Source organism: Mycteria americana, chromosome 2 (genome assembly GCF_035582795.1).
Source record: "Mycteria americana isolate JAX WOST 10 ecotype Jacksonville Zoo and Gardens chromosome 2, USCA_MyAme_1.0, whole genome shotgun sequence".
NCBI classification, from domain to species: Eukaryota; Metazoa; Chordata; class Aves; order Ciconiiformes; family Ciconiidae; genus Mycteria; species Mycteria americana.
Window position 1 is genome coordinate 162354263 of NC_134366.1, and position 17527 is coordinate 162371789.

General features: G+C 40.7%; 2 protein-coding genes across 7 annotated transcripts in view; both read right to left on the reverse strand.

Moving 5' to 3' along the window:
- ZHX1 (zinc fingers and homeoboxes 1) overlaps positions 1–9033 on the reverse strand; it is a 29498-nt gene extending 20465 nt beyond the window's left edge. For 3 of the 5 annotated variants that reach the window (XM_075495220.1, XM_075495218.1, XM_075495216.1), the window contains exons 1-2: positions 7875–8377; positions 7671–7781 (exon numbers count right to left, since the gene is read on the reverse strand). The gene's annotated coding sequence lies outside the window, so the exon portion shown is untranslated. Of the gene's footprint in view, positions 1–7670; positions 7782–7874; positions 8379–8714 lie in introns of those variants that run through there. The other 2 variants (XM_075495219.1, XM_075495217.1) reach the window with 2 other exon arrangements.
- Positions 9034–10258: 1225 nt separating this feature from the next.
- Positions 10259–16790, reverse strand: LOC142406391 (ATPase family AAA domain-containing protein 2-like). 2 transcript variants are annotated; one of them, XM_075495228.1, is made up of 5 exons: positions 16366–16790; positions 15541–15665; positions 13046–13174; positions 12159–12267; positions 10259–11536 (listed from the first exon to the last, which is right to left on the reverse strand). In XM_075495228.1, exons 1-4 carry the CDS (start codon positions 16616–16618, stop codon positions 12199–12201), a joined length of 576 nt encoding a protein of 191 aa, XP_075351343.1. In that variant the 5' UTR covers positions 16619–16790; the 3' UTR covers positions 10259–11536; positions 12159–12198. The 2 variants fall into 2 exon arrangements, with proteins under 2 accessions (XP_075351343.1, XP_075351344.1); XM_075495229.1 differs by lacking the exon at positions 12159–12267 and having other exon boundaries at positions 16366–16789.
- Positions 16791–17527: the final 737 nt, after the last annotated feature.

The following is a 17527-nucleotide window of genomic DNA, read 5'->3' on the forward strand; positions in this document are numbered from 1 at the left end:
TAGAATTTTATTAAAAAATACTGTATGTGTTGATAAAAACACATTTAAGAAGCAACAGAAAAGTCTAAAAAAATTTACACAACACAAAACAGGATAGCATGCGAGTTGGGGGAGAAGGGAGAAAAAAATCAGTACTATGTTTAAACCTATTATTTAGAGTAGGAAAATCAAAATAAGTTTTAGTCAGAAACACTTTGTTAATTTACATTAACGTTTCAAGAACACACTGAACACATTCCCTCACATGAGTAACACCTATCTAATTTACCAACATTAAACCAGTCATCCTCATTAAGAGCACTGACTGAAGTACTGTTCTAACTGTAAATAGGTAAGTTTTTATTAATGGGATAAAAGCACTGAGAAAAAAAATCGGTATTAAAACAGACAGTTTTAGTTCATGTAATTTTTTTTTTTTTTTTAGAAGCAAGTTGTCTTAGTTAACTAAGTTGGAAATTCTTAGTGAAAACACTGAGTTAGTGGCAGTCAATGACTAACCTTGTAGACAGACATTCACTTTGTAGACATCTGCACTTAGTGAAGATACGAATTATCTTCTGAATGACAGAAGTGTCCTACCTCAAAGTTGAAAAAGCAGGACAGATTGTTTTCTATGCAAAATCTCAAATTCAGGTTTGAGCATGAGCTCTGCCAGGGCTAAAATCTTAACAGGCATAGATATGTCATCACAGAAACAATAAATTTAATCTAATAAGTATAAAAAAAGTATCATATTTTGTTTCATAAATCTGTAGGCTTAAAAAAATAGTCATGCTTGAATAAATGTATTCTTAGACATTCTACATATTTACAGTAGTTTAATTAATAATACAGACATGTTATGCCGTTTAGGGGAATTTTTAATTAAATTTTAATTTCCAACCAAGTGCAGTTTGAGTTAAATTGGGATAACAGGAACTAATCATTATCTGAAAAATAAGATATGCATAATTCACCATTTTCTAAGAAAATGACAAAAAGTAAAAATTAATACTCTGAGTGAGTGTATGTTGAGGTAAAAGGACTGATAAAATAAACACTCACCAATATAATTTATCTCTTTACAAAACAAAACTCTGCAAACTACCACAAATCAATATCAAACAATAAGAATCATTTGCCATTTATGAAAGTTATCAAAAGCACAAATGCAAATCAAGATTAGAAGAAATAATTTAAATCAAGGTTCCCTGCATGCAGATTTAAACAGTGATTAAATCACCTATTTTAAACCATTTTGATTTCTATCAATTATTCCAGTTCCCATATATTAGGATTGGTTTTGAATTAATGCATTAGTTAAATGATATCTGGGGAGAGAGAGGGGAATACAAAGATTGGTACGGAGAGGCAAGACGAACATGTCTAGTGTCATTATTAAATCAAGCAAATTAAAAGAGCCCAAGATACGACTGGGGTGTGGTACTCAAAGAGAATGTTTATGAGAGTGTCCAAGTTTAGCATAAGAGACTAGGCAGGCCTGGAAACCCCGTGGGAATAAGATGCATCTGTTGTTGTAGGCAGCAAAATGTTACTGGTTCACTAGCCTGGGGCAAGCTTTTTTTTTTTTTTTCTTTCCCTTTTTTGACAGCCAAGTACAATATTAGCTTGCTTTTTTTTTTTTTGCCATCATCAAGCTGAGGCCGGGTAAGAATATTTTGTGTCTAGACTAATAAATGTTTGTAAGGATTTTGCAAGACCGGTTTATGGGAACAGAATCCACTTTTTGTTTTTCTGCTGGAAAAAGCAGCATTAAAAGCAAATGAGCACCATCGTGCATTTGTTTTAAATTGCATATTACAGCACTGCTATTTTGTGTGCAATCAATACATAATTTGGAAGAAAAATGCTTTTAAAATTCAAAGCTATCCCTGAGCAGCTAAGGTTCTCTTGGAAACTGAAGGAGGAGTCTGAAATTATTGTTCTTTTGTTTGCATCCCCCAGTGGGAAAGGCAGCACACAACTAGAAACCACTGTGCTTTGAGGCAGCATGAATCATTAAGAATAAAGATCAACCCCCCTTCATTTAAACATGAGATATTAAAACTGAATCTAGGACAAAGGTAAATTAAACAGACTCTTTCCTTCCCAAGCAGTTATTGGGTTAAATAAAATATCAAAGGGACCATATAAATCTTGTAACTTCATCGACTGAAATTAAAAAGATACTTATATTTTGCAAAACATGGCCTGTCTAGATCTCAATTACAAGCACCAACTTAATCAGTGGAAATTACTGGGATATGCATGGGCCAAAACCTACATTTTCTTTTTAATATTTGTTTTGGAGGGCGGGGTATCTTAAGATGAAATGGCTGACTGAGCTTTTTATTTCAATGCTTTGGGTCGAAATGACTGAATCTTTCCACGCAAAGTAGTGCAGAGAAGCTGCTCTGGTGCAAAGCAATCTTCAGTCCCAACCCTTCAGCAAGCTCTCACCCTCAGCCCATCTCTCCCAAGAGTCAGCTCTCTGCAGCATGCGGACTTAAACGTTGCCTCGTAAGGAAGAGGTCTCCTGTTCAGTAATTCACAGGGAGTAACTTCATGAGGATTACATCCAGGAATAGGATATTCACTCATATAAGGGAGCATATATCCACAAATTCTGCCCTTAAAACTAGCTTGTGCGCATATGCATCTGGCCTAAACTGCAGTAAAAGTATTGCTCCTTCTTCGTCAGTAAGCATGTGTGACCACAGGGTACAGCATTTGCACTGTCATCATCCACGCAAATATTAATATACTAGAAAGCTTTCAAAGCAAAGGACTCTGAAGTAAAATTTCAGTGTATTCAGTAATGTAAAACTTCTCCCTCTCTGAACATGATATATAATGATTAATATATATATATTTCTAAGGATGTGTGCATATGACTATTTCTTTACTATGTGTGGAAAGAGTAAACTTACTTTACTTCAATATTACTCTTTTTTCTCACCTCTTCCCCCCTTTCCCCAAAAGAAACAAGTAGCTGATATTACCATGGCCTTATTTTTCCCCTGGAGGAACCAAAGAACTAGAGAATTAAAATTAAAAAAAAAAAAAAAAAAAAAAAAGCAAAGCTACTTGTCAAGAATCAGATTTAAAATGAATGTCTGTGGACTGCAAGATAAAACACCCAAAGTTGTAATCATTTCACGAAAAAAAGAAAAGTCTCCTTCCATCTTAAATTATTTCTTTTAATGAAATAAAAAAATTTCATTCCCTACTTACCCACAAACTTCTCCAAAAAATTTAAGTAAAATGTATTAAGGAGTCAAATTTGAAAAACACTCGTACAGGGGTGGTTTTCTCCTTTACAAGGAGTAAAGTTGTGTGGGTTTGCATCATATTTAAACAGATACCTGCAATGCCAGCAGGGATCTTGTACAGGCACCAATTCTTCCAACTGATCTATGCTTAAACAAATTGAACTCACGTGACACTCCAGGTATGGTGAACCTTTTGGCAGTCCAGATACCCACTGAGAAGTTTGGACAACAGAGAGCCGAAAGTATTCAACACTGCAAACAAGGCTGGACATTGCGCAGTGCTGAATGCTCCAAAAATTCCACCGAAGCTACAAATGTGTTTCATCTTGCTGAGAATCCTACTGAGAAACAGAAACCCCTGAGTTTTCATGCTTGCTCCATCTAGCTCACTTGGCAACTGCTGCCAAGTGCCTAACTACTGATACAGCTCTGATTTGCAGAGTGCCCTCAGCTCCAACTGATGCTGCTGAAGGCAGCTGACCTATGTATAAAAAGGCAGTATTTTTCTACTTAGAAAGTATTCTGAAGATTAACTAGGAATCTGGACTTTTTGAAGAAGCACACAGCTATAACTCAGGTTTAACTATCAGTCTTTCACAGCCCAGGTGGTAATAATTGTTCTTTCCTGACTCCTTCCCCATTGCGTCCCCTTTACTCTTTTTAGGATGTACTACATTCCTAGATCTCATTTTGACCTAATTACCAAAACAGAGCCTTACACCCATGCACAGAGCCAGTAGAAGAGTTTTAAAATCAACAGTGTTTTGACATACGAAACATATCTTTCCATTATAACACAGGGAAGAAGGCAAACACATTAGTACCGTGTTTTATTTAGGCTAATATACCGCAATTTTTAGGAAGGACAAGCTTAGAGTCCTCTACCAAGACTGCCTTGGACTATACAAACGTGCATTTCCGTCTACGAAGTTCTTAGCACCTTTGTAGGGTAAAACAATGTTAAAATAATCACACTCCTGAGCTATAAATAAGGATTCAAGCCTTAAAACCTATATAAAATGATTGCCTAATTCACAGTATTCTTTGTAAGCTAGCAGCTATTTCCTATCCAACATATGTGGTTCATAAGACGCTTTGAAGACTCAGAGTGCTGAACATGCAGAACTTTTACCATAACCATTAGAAACTTCAAAAGCTCATTTCTGTCCTTCTGTCTGGTGGGGTGAATTTGGCGCTGACAGCACTCACAGAACGACGCTGGCTTTGCCAAAGAGCGAGGGCTGGCGTTATGCATGCCTCATTACACAGATCTGTCTGCCCACTGTTTAAACAAAACTGCCAGCCTTCAAGGCTTGCTTGAGCAACGACTTCAAATTGTGGGTCCCCTGGCAGCATGTTAAATTCCTTCAACTCCTAGTGAGACCCATGGACAAGGAAGGTGAGCAGCAGACTACAAAATGCCACTGGTGAAGATGGAGCGAACCTAAAATACCAAACTCACTTTCTTAAATGGCTCCAAACACAATTTGAAGCCTATTCTTTGGAAGCAAAATATATTGAGCTCCTTTAGACCTGTTGGGCACAAGCAGGTGTCACTCTGCTAAAGGATGTTTGCAACATTAAGTTCTTCGCTATCTTTGATGTCATTTAAGGAGTGCAAAAAGTAGCATCTTCAAAGTTCTTTACCATTTTTCCTAAAGGTTCTTCCATCTAGCCACATCCATTCCTCTTTTAGTCATCAGCGATTTTCCTAGTTTCTGTGCTTTAGCATGATACTGCCCTTTTTATATTTTTAACAATATAATAAACGTACTTTACATTCCAGTTCTTGCCCCTTTAGATCGTACTCTTTTTCATTGAATTCTATTGAACTTTAACATTTACTATGATCTCAAAGCTCTTAAGGATAAAAGAGTGGTACACATCTTCCCACAAGCGACAACAGCAGACTTTTGCTCAATTTGGGCAGATTTCTGAAGCTGGGTAGAAAGGATCCACTGGTAGTAGAGACCCTGTTCTATGAAATACGTTACAGTTCACCGAACTGTGAAAGAAATGAAAGAGACTCGAGTGGACCTTCTGAAGTTCCTTCCAGTTCCTTGACAGACAACAGAACTGGAAATGAACCATCAGTTAAAGTGATGCAAGGCACAGAATTATGAAAAACCATCTGGCTGGTACAGGATAAGGCAACGTATCATTTTTGGTGGCTTCCACCTCCACAGAAAAAGAAACAACTGTTTATGCAGCAAAGTGGTCTGAATATTTGGGAAGGTCCTGAACTAGCCACAAAAAATTTTTAAAAAGAGAGAAAAAAGGAGAGATAGATGAATTGGAATAAAGACAATAAATTTGAATTAGTAATAATAATAATGCTGAAAACATAAGTAATCACATCCCTTTGATAGTCTGAAGAAAGAAGCTGCTTTAATGCTTAATTTGACAATATTAGAAACTTAAATAATAACAACAGAAAATCGTTTTCTTATAGATAGGTATATATTCAACAAAGGTGATGCCACTGACACGTAGTGGGGAGATACATGAGTAGAACACTAAGATCAATATTGCTGCCTATTTAGGAAATAGCAAATAAATACAAGAAAAAGGGGAAATGGTACTATATTGAAAACTGCATCACTTGTTTACAAGTCACTGACAACTTGGAGGCAAACCATCTTGGACATTTATGGATCAATGACCCCACATCTAAAGCGCAAGGAGAGGGAATATTGACCGTTAATATACAGAAGAGAACAGCACGTCCATGCACTCAGCTAAAAATGTTCAGAACCTTCCCCCACGCCACTACCCCAAAACTGTTACTACACAGGACGTTGATTTAATAAACAGACACTGAAAAGATCATTCTGTAAATTTTTCAACAGGCTCAGGACTTCTGAAAGTTAGAAAACATAAAAATACTGAATTTGACACCGTGGAATTCTTTACTAGATCTCAGCTTGACAGGTAAAGAGAAACTGATCACCAAAATAAAGATTAGCCATAGCTTAGCTACAAGGGATTGTGCCTTGGTTATACTTATTATGTGCAAACAGAATTAAACCCTGTTTATATGTACTTGGTGCTTTGAAAGTCCCAGTTTCATAAAGCTGGAAAAAATCCTGAACTCAAACTTGAGGAAAGAATCTGACTTCAGAGATATATAACTGTTTTTTAAATAAGACTCTTCTAAAGTCACATCTGAACAAAAGGGTCACCAATGTTAATCATAACTAGATGAAAATGTTAACCAAAATTTAATCCTTTCCCTCAGACTACATATAAACAAATGGGGGAAAAACCAGGGGGAGAGGTCAAGGATAGCAGTAAGCTTAAGTGAAATGCTATAGACTGCTCAGTGAAGCAAAAGACACAAGAAACAGTCTTTTCGGTACATTAGGAACAAAACGAATCCTAACAATAGTATGAAGTCCATTACTTGATAGAAATTCTTCAGTACTGAGAAATCTACAAAAGGCAGAACTGTTCAATACACAGCTCTAACAGTCTCCAATGATATATTGGTACGCAGTGATAAATATTGTCTATTCCAGTAATAACCAACAGTGATAAATGACAGCAATTAAGGCTAGACACCAGGACACTGGATCCAGCTAAAGCACACACAGGTCATCAAGGGTGTTGCAAGAGAGGAAATAATCCAGAAGAACATAAGAAACATTAAGAGAGTAGAAAAGTATGCCTCACAAAGAAAAGCTCTACCTCAAACTGCTATGTTTTACAAAGACAAGTTTGGGGACAATCATAGTATACGCACACATTACCCAAATGTGATAGCAGAGGGCTCTTCAGTCTAGCAAAGACACAAAAACCACTAGCCTGAAGTTAAACGCAAATCATTTCAGTTATAAAAAATGGCATCTACTTCTAATCGGCTTAGGGGAATTCATTTAACCACACAAGTGAAACAGCCTGACTGCCTTGCTGGCAATGTTTAAAGACAGTAACAAAAGGGTTTTCTAAATGATGCGTGCCTGGTCAAAGAGGACGTAATTTAGGGCAGTCCTATAGTTTGCATCACGCAGGTTGTTTTAAACAGGGTTTTTGTAAGTACTCACAAGCTTTCTTTTTTTTTGTGTGAAATCCTTCTAAGCAAAAACAAACAAAACCCAGGCTGCTGGTCAAACCCAGCAGCACAGCTTTTAAAATTCCTCTCTCATTCCTACATTTAATGGAATATTTGTTTTCATGTAACAAGTTTCATAACAAAATACACTTTTTATTTATACAATGTTTATATGCACTTTGACATCCCCAATATGCTCTCTGTACATCCCTATTTTAAAAATAAGTGGCACCTATTCCAGCTTGCAGCCCAAGAGACATCTCAGCCTTCAGTGTTTTACATGACACTTTATGAAAACTTCTCCATCCTTCTACTATTTAACCTACCAGAAAGTCCAAGCAGCTCAGAAATAAAGCACAAGTACCTACCAGATAGTGTTCACTATTGCAGATACTCTGAGCCCTTTTAGAGATCCAGAACTGCCTCCATTACGTGGTTTATTGAAGTCGGTGTTGATCTCCAGTGCTGCGCATCCTGATCTAGGGGAGAGCCGAGCGTCAGAACGCACCCCAAAACCCAGACACCCCCAGAAGAGTAAACCAGACAGCTTCCCCAACTTTGCCTGCACATACACCGTACTGTTCCTCCATGCTCGCCCCCGCTCTGCAACGCCACGGGATGCGAGACAACTCTGGAGCCAGAACTTCATGGCTCGTTGGCTGCCGTCAGTCTGTCAGTCAGTCCGTCAGCCCGAGCGCCAGCGCGGGCAGCGCGGTGACACCGGGTGGGAACTCGCCAGCTCCTCCGGGCGCACCGGGATTGAACTTCGTGGCTCTCCAACTGATAAGTCAGACGAATCTTCCTCCGCCCTGTGGCGAGCAAAGCCACGCACAGGCTCCCGGCTTCACAGCTGGCACAGGGCGGAGGAGGGAACAACGGGGAAAGGAGCTCGTCCTCGGACTCGAAGGGGTTTAACCCCCCTGCGGGCCGGGCCGGGCCGGGCCGGGCCGGGGAGCACACAGCAGTCCGCTTCGAAGTTACGCCCCGGCTCGCCCCCCGCCCTGGTTCCCCCAGGCTGCTCGGACCCCGCCGTTCCCGGCAGGCGATGCCCCTCGGCCGCGGGGACAGTACCGGCCGCTCGCCCGCCGCCGCCAGACAATAGGGAGGCGGGCGGGGCGCGGCCGGCCCACCGCGCCCACCCCGCGGGCGGCAGCAGGGCGGCCGCCCCCGCCGGGCCCGGCTCGGCCCGCCCGCCCCCGCCGGCCAGGAGCCGCCCTTGCCCCGGGGAGGCGCGGAGCGGCGGGCGCGCTGGCGCTGCCCCGTCCCCGCCGGGAGAGCACCTGGCCCGCTCCCCGGGGGAAGCGGGGGCGTGCGGGGGGCACGCCTCCCCGGGGGGGTCGCCCTCCCGCCTCCCGGCGCCGAGAGCCCCCTCTCCGCCCGCGCCAGAGGCGGCGGGAGACGCGAGCCCCTACCTGTCGGCGCCGCTCCGCCTCGCCCCCTCAGCCCGCGCCCGCGCCGCCCGCCTGCCTGCCCGCCTGCCGCCTTCGCTCACGGCCGCGCCGCCATCTTGCGTTTCACAAACTACTGCACTTCTTTTGGGGCGGGGGGGCGGCGGGTGAGCCGGGAACTCCCAACGCCGCCGGCCGCCCGGGCCCTCGCCTCGCCGCCGCCCGCAGCGCCCACTCGCATCCTCCCGGCGCCTCGCTGCCCCGGGGCGGGTGCGCGGGGAGGCCGGGCAGCGGCGGCCGGTGCCTCAGCCTCCCTGGCAGGGAGCGGGGGCGGAGCCGCTCCGCCGCCGCCCCGCCCGTCAGGACGGCGGACACCAGCCGGAGGGCGGCCCGGCTCCGCCGAGGCAGCGACCGGTCGCGGGGGGCTGCCCCGGCGCCGGAGCCTGGGGGCCGCCGGCGTCTGCTCGCCCTTCGGCCAGGCGAGGTGCCGGCGCGCAGCGGCTGCGGCCGGAAGAAACGGGGGCGACAGGCCGGGAGTTCCCGGGTGGCAGCGGCGCCCTCACAGCCCGCTCCTCCGCCGACAAACTTCGGCTCCGCTCTAGACCCTCCCGCCACGCACCCAGACGGGTTTTAAGGACAGCGTCGTCTCTAGTCCCGTGAAGGCTTTTTCTCCAACGCCAGCCCCGAGTTTCCCTCAGGCGCCCTGAGCTGTCGCTGAGGGAGGACATTGCCGCAGGGTCCAAAGCCCCAAAGCAGAGGCGAATGAGCACAAAAGTAACGGCTCTGAGGAAAAAAAACCCCATAAACCCCCTTTTTCCTTTGTTTAGTTACAGAACTTGGAGAAAGGGGACCTCTACCTCCTAGGTATTTTAGTCAATACTTAGTTTTAACTCTCACTCCCTACTTCTCAAAAACGTTGCTTTTCTACATACTATATTTCTTTCACCGCTGTTTGCCATTTTGGTTCAGACACTAAAATATGACTGTTTCCCTGAGAAAGAAAAATAAAGATGAGGCTTGCGGGAACTGTTAAGAGTTAACCATTAACAACTGGTCATGGAAGATCAAGATTTACACAATTATAAACAATGTAAAAAAAAACCTGTCTAGGTACAGTATCCTGTCAAGACTAGTGACAGGAAGGAATTTGATCAAAGCTTTGAAGAGCAAAAGTTTTGACCCCAGGAATGTTTCTGGTTCCTCATTTCCATGCTGTCACTCTGGTTCAGTTTTTCAGTCATCTTGGGGAACGTGGTCAGCAAACCGCCCTCACAGTCCCATTGAAAATGGGCGACAGCAGCCAAGGTGTAGATCAAGTTAAGGAAAAATGACATTAATTCCTTCATTACATTTCCAATGTCATATACATTAAAATGCATATTTTCAATACAATTTTTCTTCCTCCTGTGCTTGCCTTTGCCATATAACCAACACGCCAAGAGTAGGGTAAGCTGCTCAGATACAGTTCGTATTTTAAAGTCTTAAGACTCGTGCTGTTTTTTTAAGTGTAAGGTTGTTAATGATCACAATTATTCTGTGATTAACATAGAACAGACAAAACCCTCCCAAAGGATGATTCATTTTTTATTAATACCCATCCAAACAATACAGATAAAAGACAAAAATTCTGCATAGTACACAAAGGTTTGGACAAACACACTAGAAAGAAACAAAAAAACCCCTAAAACATACATAAGAAACCAAACACACACAGAGGGATTGCACAGTTAGGCATTCAGTATCACCAGACGTTGTGTATGTGAGGTGACATAATATAACAGCAATGTATCGTGCCACATATTTTATCACAACTGATACAAAATTTGATTCTCATAAAATTAAACTTTGCCTATCTTATTCTCCATTTTTAAAAAAATAACTTTGTCAAATTAACTGAGAGTAATTTTCTCTGCTGGTTTGAAGAGGCATACATCTTCAAAACGGGGTATTGCTTTGCTTTTACTTAAAATATATTTATCACCAACAATATATTCACTTTTATGTAAAACAGATATAATTCCCTCCAGGTAACTAGAAAACTATTTACAATTTAATTCAACTACAAGCCACTGACCTGCAACTAACAATTTATATTAAAATGCAATTCTCCAGTATCAAGAAGATTGTCATTATTACAAGCAAGACTAAACTTTACCTTAGAAAGTTACAGTAGTAAATCTTGCTTTGCTTCAAGTTAGGTTTTTTAGACAGGCACAAATATGCCATAGCAAAAGTCCTTATGTTTGTGGGAAGAGTGTTCCCCCACATACTGTCTTTAGGTTGTTAAATCTATGAAAGCCACTTGAGGTGCTATCAGGTAATTAAAAAAAAATTACCTCTGAACTGCATTAAGAGGTTTCTAAAGGATTTACTTTTCATATACCAAAATGAGATTTGGTTTAAAACCTTTCTGTAATATGCAAGGGACTATACAGCACCACATACTACTTCAGAAAAATGTATTCCCACAAGCTGGAAAACGATGATAAAAGTTTATCAAGTTTTCAATTGTTTTCTTTTAAAGAGAGGTACTGAAATTAGCTGGGAGATGTTCAGATCTGCAGCGTTCCAATGGTAATCACAGCAGTACGTCACATAAAAATATATATATATATATATAGGACAAAAATATCAAATAAAAGCAGTTAAAGGACTTTATTTGAGCTTTCTTAATAAATTTTAAGATATATTTGTTTCATATATGTATAAATATATATGTAGAAGTAATCTGTTGAATTATGCACAGATAACAGCATGCAATGAAAAGAAAACATTACAGAGTAGAAGTACACTGAAATCAAGTATCAGTGAGCATAACTGAAGGCTGCAATTTCTTTCTTCATGTCCTAATAAAAAAAAAAAGAAGAGTAGCAGTCAGCATGAATAAAAGCTTAAGAACTCTCTTTATTTCTGCATAAAAATAATAAAGAATCTGTACATATGTACAATTGTTAGTAATATTTAGCAAATACATGTGCTACCACCATCACAGTGTCTTTCTATATCCACTGGCTTTAAATGCATCCTTATGCATCCAAAATAGAGTAAGCTAGACAGACTGTATGGATCTGTATCAAGAGACTATGGATCTGTATCAACAGTGGTTTCAACAATTAGAAAGAGGAGACAGTTCCTGAAAAGCCACAACTAAAAGCTGGAAATGTTATTTTCTGCACTTTGAATAATTACTTGTTACAGTCTATCTCTTCATACAGTAGAGCCTGCTCCTGACCAACTTGCACAGTCACTCTAAATAGGAGATATTTTTTTGTTAAAGCTGAAGGTAGAAGTAGAAAACAAAGAAATCAAGTCCCTTTTAATTTAAGCATTAAAAGTTAAGTCACAAAAGCTTACAAGCCCTGAGATAACATAAATAAATCCCTTCTCATGCTAAAACACGTCATTATACTACATGAGAGAAGGGCGCATTTTTCAGGAATGGCCTCCCTGAATCCAAATAATCCTCACCGTTACACAATCAGAATGGAGCGTCCGTTCTAACTCTTTATCAGATGTGGAAGAAGAGATCGAGATGACCAGGGCCAAGGAGAAGAGGCGGGTTCTTTTTTAAGGCAGACTGAGAGGCATAAAGAATTGTATCTATTCTCAGGGACGAGCATCTCAAAGACAAATGGATTCAAGGATCTTGAATCTGAAGACTGAATATCCAACCTATCTAAATCGACTCAATACTGGGAATGCCTGACTGGGACCATGGGTGCTTCTGGAAGATTTCTGCTAAGTTCTGACAACTCAGAAATCCTCTCTTACAGGAAGAGTTCAGAGAATTTGACTCATTAGCATTAAACCAGCATAGGCAGAAATCTCCCCATATGTCAAATTAAAGATGCTCAAGCCATGCTAGTTAAAAAGAGATTATGGTGAGACTAGAGAAAAGCCTCAACCTCTTGTTATGTTTCATACTTAATTTCTTTTCAAGAATGGAATGACTACTATACGAAGTATTACCATGTCTGCCTGCAAGGGGAGAAAGACGAAGCAACAGACTGAGAAAAGCACCCTCCTTTCATAGCCCCCCACCCCTAAAAAGGTTCTGGAGAAGGACTATTGACAGACTGAGATTAACTGCTTTGAGAGGGCTGTGTGGGTGGACCCATTGTCTTCAAGTTCAAGCCTTTTCCTGCTGAAACTGCCAACAATTATGCCAAATACAACAATGGTTTTGCAATATGGCTAAATGTCTTCCAGACTGAAATGAAAAAGTCTTGTAACACAGGCAACTAAGCAGTAAGAGTAATGCTAAATAACTGTGATGTCCAGAGTATACACATACATATGCATAACACACACACGCATAACAGTGATAGACAGTGCTGTAAGACAAAAAAGTTTACCTTCACTAATTCAGTTTTGTCGTAATCTTCCCGATGTTGGTAAATGCACTGACTAAGAACAGCATATAGTTTTTCCAAGTGAAATACATTGAAGTTCTTAGTTACCACAGTGACAAAATGCAACAGTTGCTGAAGAAAAAAATGGAAACTACAAGTTTAGAACAGCGCAAGATCCTTTGAATAGGCTCTTTATGTTTTCAGAAGCTAAACAATAACAATACAACACAAGTGACATCCTACTTTCTTATATTGTTAAATAAAATATGAGTGACACTTCAGAGAACAGATTAAATATCTCACAAGATTTAACTGGAGAAAGTGAGTTAATTTTTCATACTTCAGAGAAAAGGAAGGCTTAAATTTCAGACAATATTTTATTACTAATCAATCTATCACATCAACAATCATAATTGCGAATCAACTGCTTCCAGAACAGCAGGGAATGACACAATCCACTTTGTCGCAGAGTTGCTGCCACAGCAAAGCGGCTGTTGCATTTCATTAGAGAAACTGTTGCTGCAATGCAGGGCACTGTAAAATGGATCTTTGGAAGCCAGGCTACAGATCTTCTAGATACAGCTGTGCCAGCTGGAAACAGAAGCATCCTTAGGTGCTCACCTTTACCCATTAGCTGAACATGTACTGTGCCTACAACTCTGCTGGCAGAACACACTGCTCAAGTCTCTGAAGCAGATCAGTTAGCTCCTACCTTTAAACTGAAGAGTGGATAAACTAGCAGAGTGACTCTGCCTGTAGCAGATTACCAATCACTCACACAGTCCTTTCTGTTACCAAAGATGACTGTGATAATCTCTGGGAAAGCAACAGGAACAAGCTAGTGGCAGCACCTTCTTCCACTGCTGCAGCTGTTGAGTATCTGTGTGTTGTGTGAGGTTGTGAAGATGAGCAGCCACACCAAATGAAAATATTACTGCCTCACAACTGCCTGTCATCAAACTCTGCCTCCCTCAGATCAGCTAGCACAAAATTTGAGTATTCCCCTCAACTTCATTCTATACAACATGCAGATTAAGATGCAGAAAAACCATGCAGCGTGCTTTCAGCTGCTGCAAACAGACAAGGTAGGATGTGACAGAGGTGTATGGTCAACATCCCATCTGAAACTATTTCTAATTGCTGCCACATAGATGACTGCATGCTCTTCTATATGTTCATAAAGTTCTAGGCCTATTAGCAAGCAAATAAATAAAAAAAAAACAAACCCCAAACAAAACCAAGCAGCTACATTTTGGAGGTTCACCTAGCTTATTCACTGCAGGTGCGTTCCAAAGAGGCTCTCTGGTATGAGCAGCTAGTTCCAATGGCACCCATGTTAACAAAACAAGTTTTCTACAAGACGTGTTTCATGACTGTAGCTCTCCTCATAGCTGAAACATATATAAGCTGAAACATATATAAGGGCTCTACCGTACAATTTCTCCCGTGGGCAATAACTTTGGAGCACATGCTATTAGTACCCTGACTCTATGAAGAACCTATGTGGCTTCTCTACATACACAAGCAGACATGAACAACAAAACCCCCTGAAATCTGCTTCCTTAGGAAGCCAGCTTTAAAAAGTTAGCTTTACCTCTACAAATTAGGTCACAGCTTAAAAATGTGACAGAAATGGTGCTGACAAGTTCCTTCACCAAAGGGGATTCCTGTCTGGTCACATTCTCCCCACACAGGGGAAATATCCATGTAATACTCCCTTCCTCATTATGGCAGGTAAACAGCAGCCCTTCTCTGCATTGGCCAACTTCCAGGACTCCAACCTAGCAATTTTCCTAATTTTCCTCACTGCAATATCCCCTGAAGATCAGGTCCTTGTGCTACCCTCTCCAAGTCATGCATAGAAACCTCTTTTGCCCCCTGCAGCTAGGCCCATTTTTAACCCTTTCCCCAACTGTAGCCTAGGATAGCAACTTCTCTCCTATGAGGGACTGGAAAACCCTTATAATAGTGTAACTAAATGAATGCAAAATTCTAACACTGGATTTTGAAAGAATTTCAGAAAAGTAGGTATTAGTATTTTATCCATGATGAGCTTTATGTCAACCTGCTAACTTCAGGTTTAAAGTCATCACCGCTAGAAATAAAGGTCCTTTTCAGGTTCCTAGTAAATGAAAACATGCAAAAACCAAAACAAAACCCCCAAATCCATCATAAAAACTGTTAAGACATTAATAACCAACAGTACTAGCAGGTTGTCAGTGGGCTATTTTAAAATTCAACAAGCCCTTTTAAATTAAAAATTGGGAAGAGAACCCAGTCTCCTAAAATTTAGTTCACCAAAAGCAAGAACAGCAGTCTACACCAGGTGTGGAAACACAACAGTCATAGTCCATTACAGGTTGAATTATTTCACAAGGCTATATCCGTCCCATAAATTGTTTTAATTGGCATTGGTTAACAACTGACTTAATCTACAGCTGTACACGTAGCAAGAAAATGTCCTACTTCAGTATTAACAAAATTGAAATTAGACTTACTTTGAGCTCATAGTAATCCACAATCACTGGCTGTCTGAGAACTTCCACTGCTTTCTCGACACCTATCACCTGTTGCTCTTCTACCCGAGAACGTCTCACACGAGTCATACGGTGTACCCATGAATCTGGAATGACACAAATTTCTTAAGTCAGGATTTCTGTTTATCTGGAATACAGTATCAGTGAAGTATCCTGTACCTGGAATACAGTCTCTCTCTGCAATGACAGAGACAGACCTGTTACCATTTTTTCCACTGAGAAATGCTTGACTTTTACTTTCTTTCTGGCAAAAGTCACTGCTCCATAAAATTTAGAAAGTCAGACACAAAAAAAGCACTGGAGAAAAAGGCAGGGTAAAAACAGGAAAAAAAATATAGTCACATTGCCATTACAGCACTGCATGGTAAAACTCTAAAGTAATTTAGGTTAGGAAACACATCTTACATTGCAAACATTAGGACATAAGTCTTCTATTCAACATGTGACTCTGGGTCCACACTGCTTGAAGTACAGCTTTTTAACTTACGCTGCTCATTACTGGGAAGATACTCATACAATAAAAGAAAGTCAACGATTGTTTTTCAATTAGGTACCATTTGAAAAAACAAACTTCAGAATCAAAAAGCCAGCAGCTGCAGAAAAACAGGACTTTGGCTAGCATAACTAGAGGGGCAGCATCATTATGCAAGAAACACTGTGTGCTGATTTTAGAGAGATACAGCAGAAATAACAGAATGGAATTAAAGAAGGCTAAAACCTAATAAGTAGTGTAATCCTCCTCAGGAAGAAAAAGGAGCTAAATGACCTGTTTGACCTTTCACTTACCATTTGAATCTCCGTCTTCAGAACTTTCTGCTATTTGGCAATCTGGCATTTCACTCTCCTTTCTTAGGTCTGAATGTTCAGGAAGCATGACACTCTTCCTTTCAGATGCAGATTTAGCCACAAGGAGAACTCTCTCTCTTTCATTTTCTGTCCCAGATCTATATTCATTCCCATTTTTCTGTCGTTCTTGAAGTACGTTTTCATTTTCTTCCATAGAAGAATCCTGTGCGGACTCAACCTCAGTGCGATTCATGTTAGAAACATGTTTTTCTGGAGACTCTTCATCACTCTCTCCTTCATTTTGGTCTTCTGGAACCTTATTCTCTTTATTGAACTGAAAATTCCTCCTCTTTGTTGCAATACTTGAAGACCCTTTGTTCTTTCTGCGTTTTCTTTTTGACGTATCTACAAAGAGATATCAGAAAAAGTAATCCAAAACATTACCAAACAGTTCTTCCTTCAACATCCAGCATCTTCATCTTACTTGACTTACAAGGAAAATGATCAAAGGAGCTCAAGTACCATTGTCTGTCTCCCTACATATGTCTAGAGAAAGAGTTGCAAGTTAATGAGGTCAATTTGCTATTAGATTTTAAAGAGCCAGCTTCAGAATTTCATTCACAAAACCACATCAGCTTCAAGATTTTATGAGCTGAAAATGCTTACTTTAGATAGAAAATATTACTGCAAAGCTAGGTTATTAGGTGAAGTTGCTTAGTGTCTTATTACATGAACTAATATAGATGAACAACAGAAAAGTGTTTGGACATGAGCCCTTCTTCAAATCTGTTATAAAGCTGTAAACGTCAAAAACTAAACACACCTTGGGCAGAGTTAGAGACAATTTTAAGGGAATATTTGCTGGAGAAAAAATTGTCCGTAAGGACTTACACCTCATACGCTTTCAGTTAGCCTTGTTTAAAACAAACTTTGCATTTTTGCCTTCCAGAAAAACCCACCATTCTTTGTATTCACGGAGTACTGCACAAAGCATATGGGTGAAGTCAATGGCAAAACTCCCAGTCATGCCAGTGAGACCAGGAAACTTCACACCATGCCGTGCGTTTTAACTGAAAGAGACCCAAGTCCTTTTGTTATTTCATGTACTTTTCACAGGAAAAGTGAGGAAATAATGATCTTTCCTTTACATATCTATTATTAT

What these genes read in the sequence shown, in the direction of transcription:
- LOC142406391 (XM_075495228.1), bottom strand. Translation starts at nt 16,618, where the DNA reads ATGAATCGCACTGAGGTTGAGTCCGCACAGGATTCTTCTATGGAAGAA. An exon ending in TGAAGACGGAGATTCAAATG is followed by an intron (nt 15,666 to 16,365) that starts GTAAGTGAAAGG and finishes GTGTCATTCCAG; the next exon opens with ATTCATGGGTACACCGTATG. An exon ending in ACAAAACTGAATTAGTGAAG is followed by an intron (nt 12,268 to 13,045) that starts GTAAACTTTTTT and finishes TATGCCTCTCAG; the next exon opens with TCTGCCTTAAAAAAGAACCC.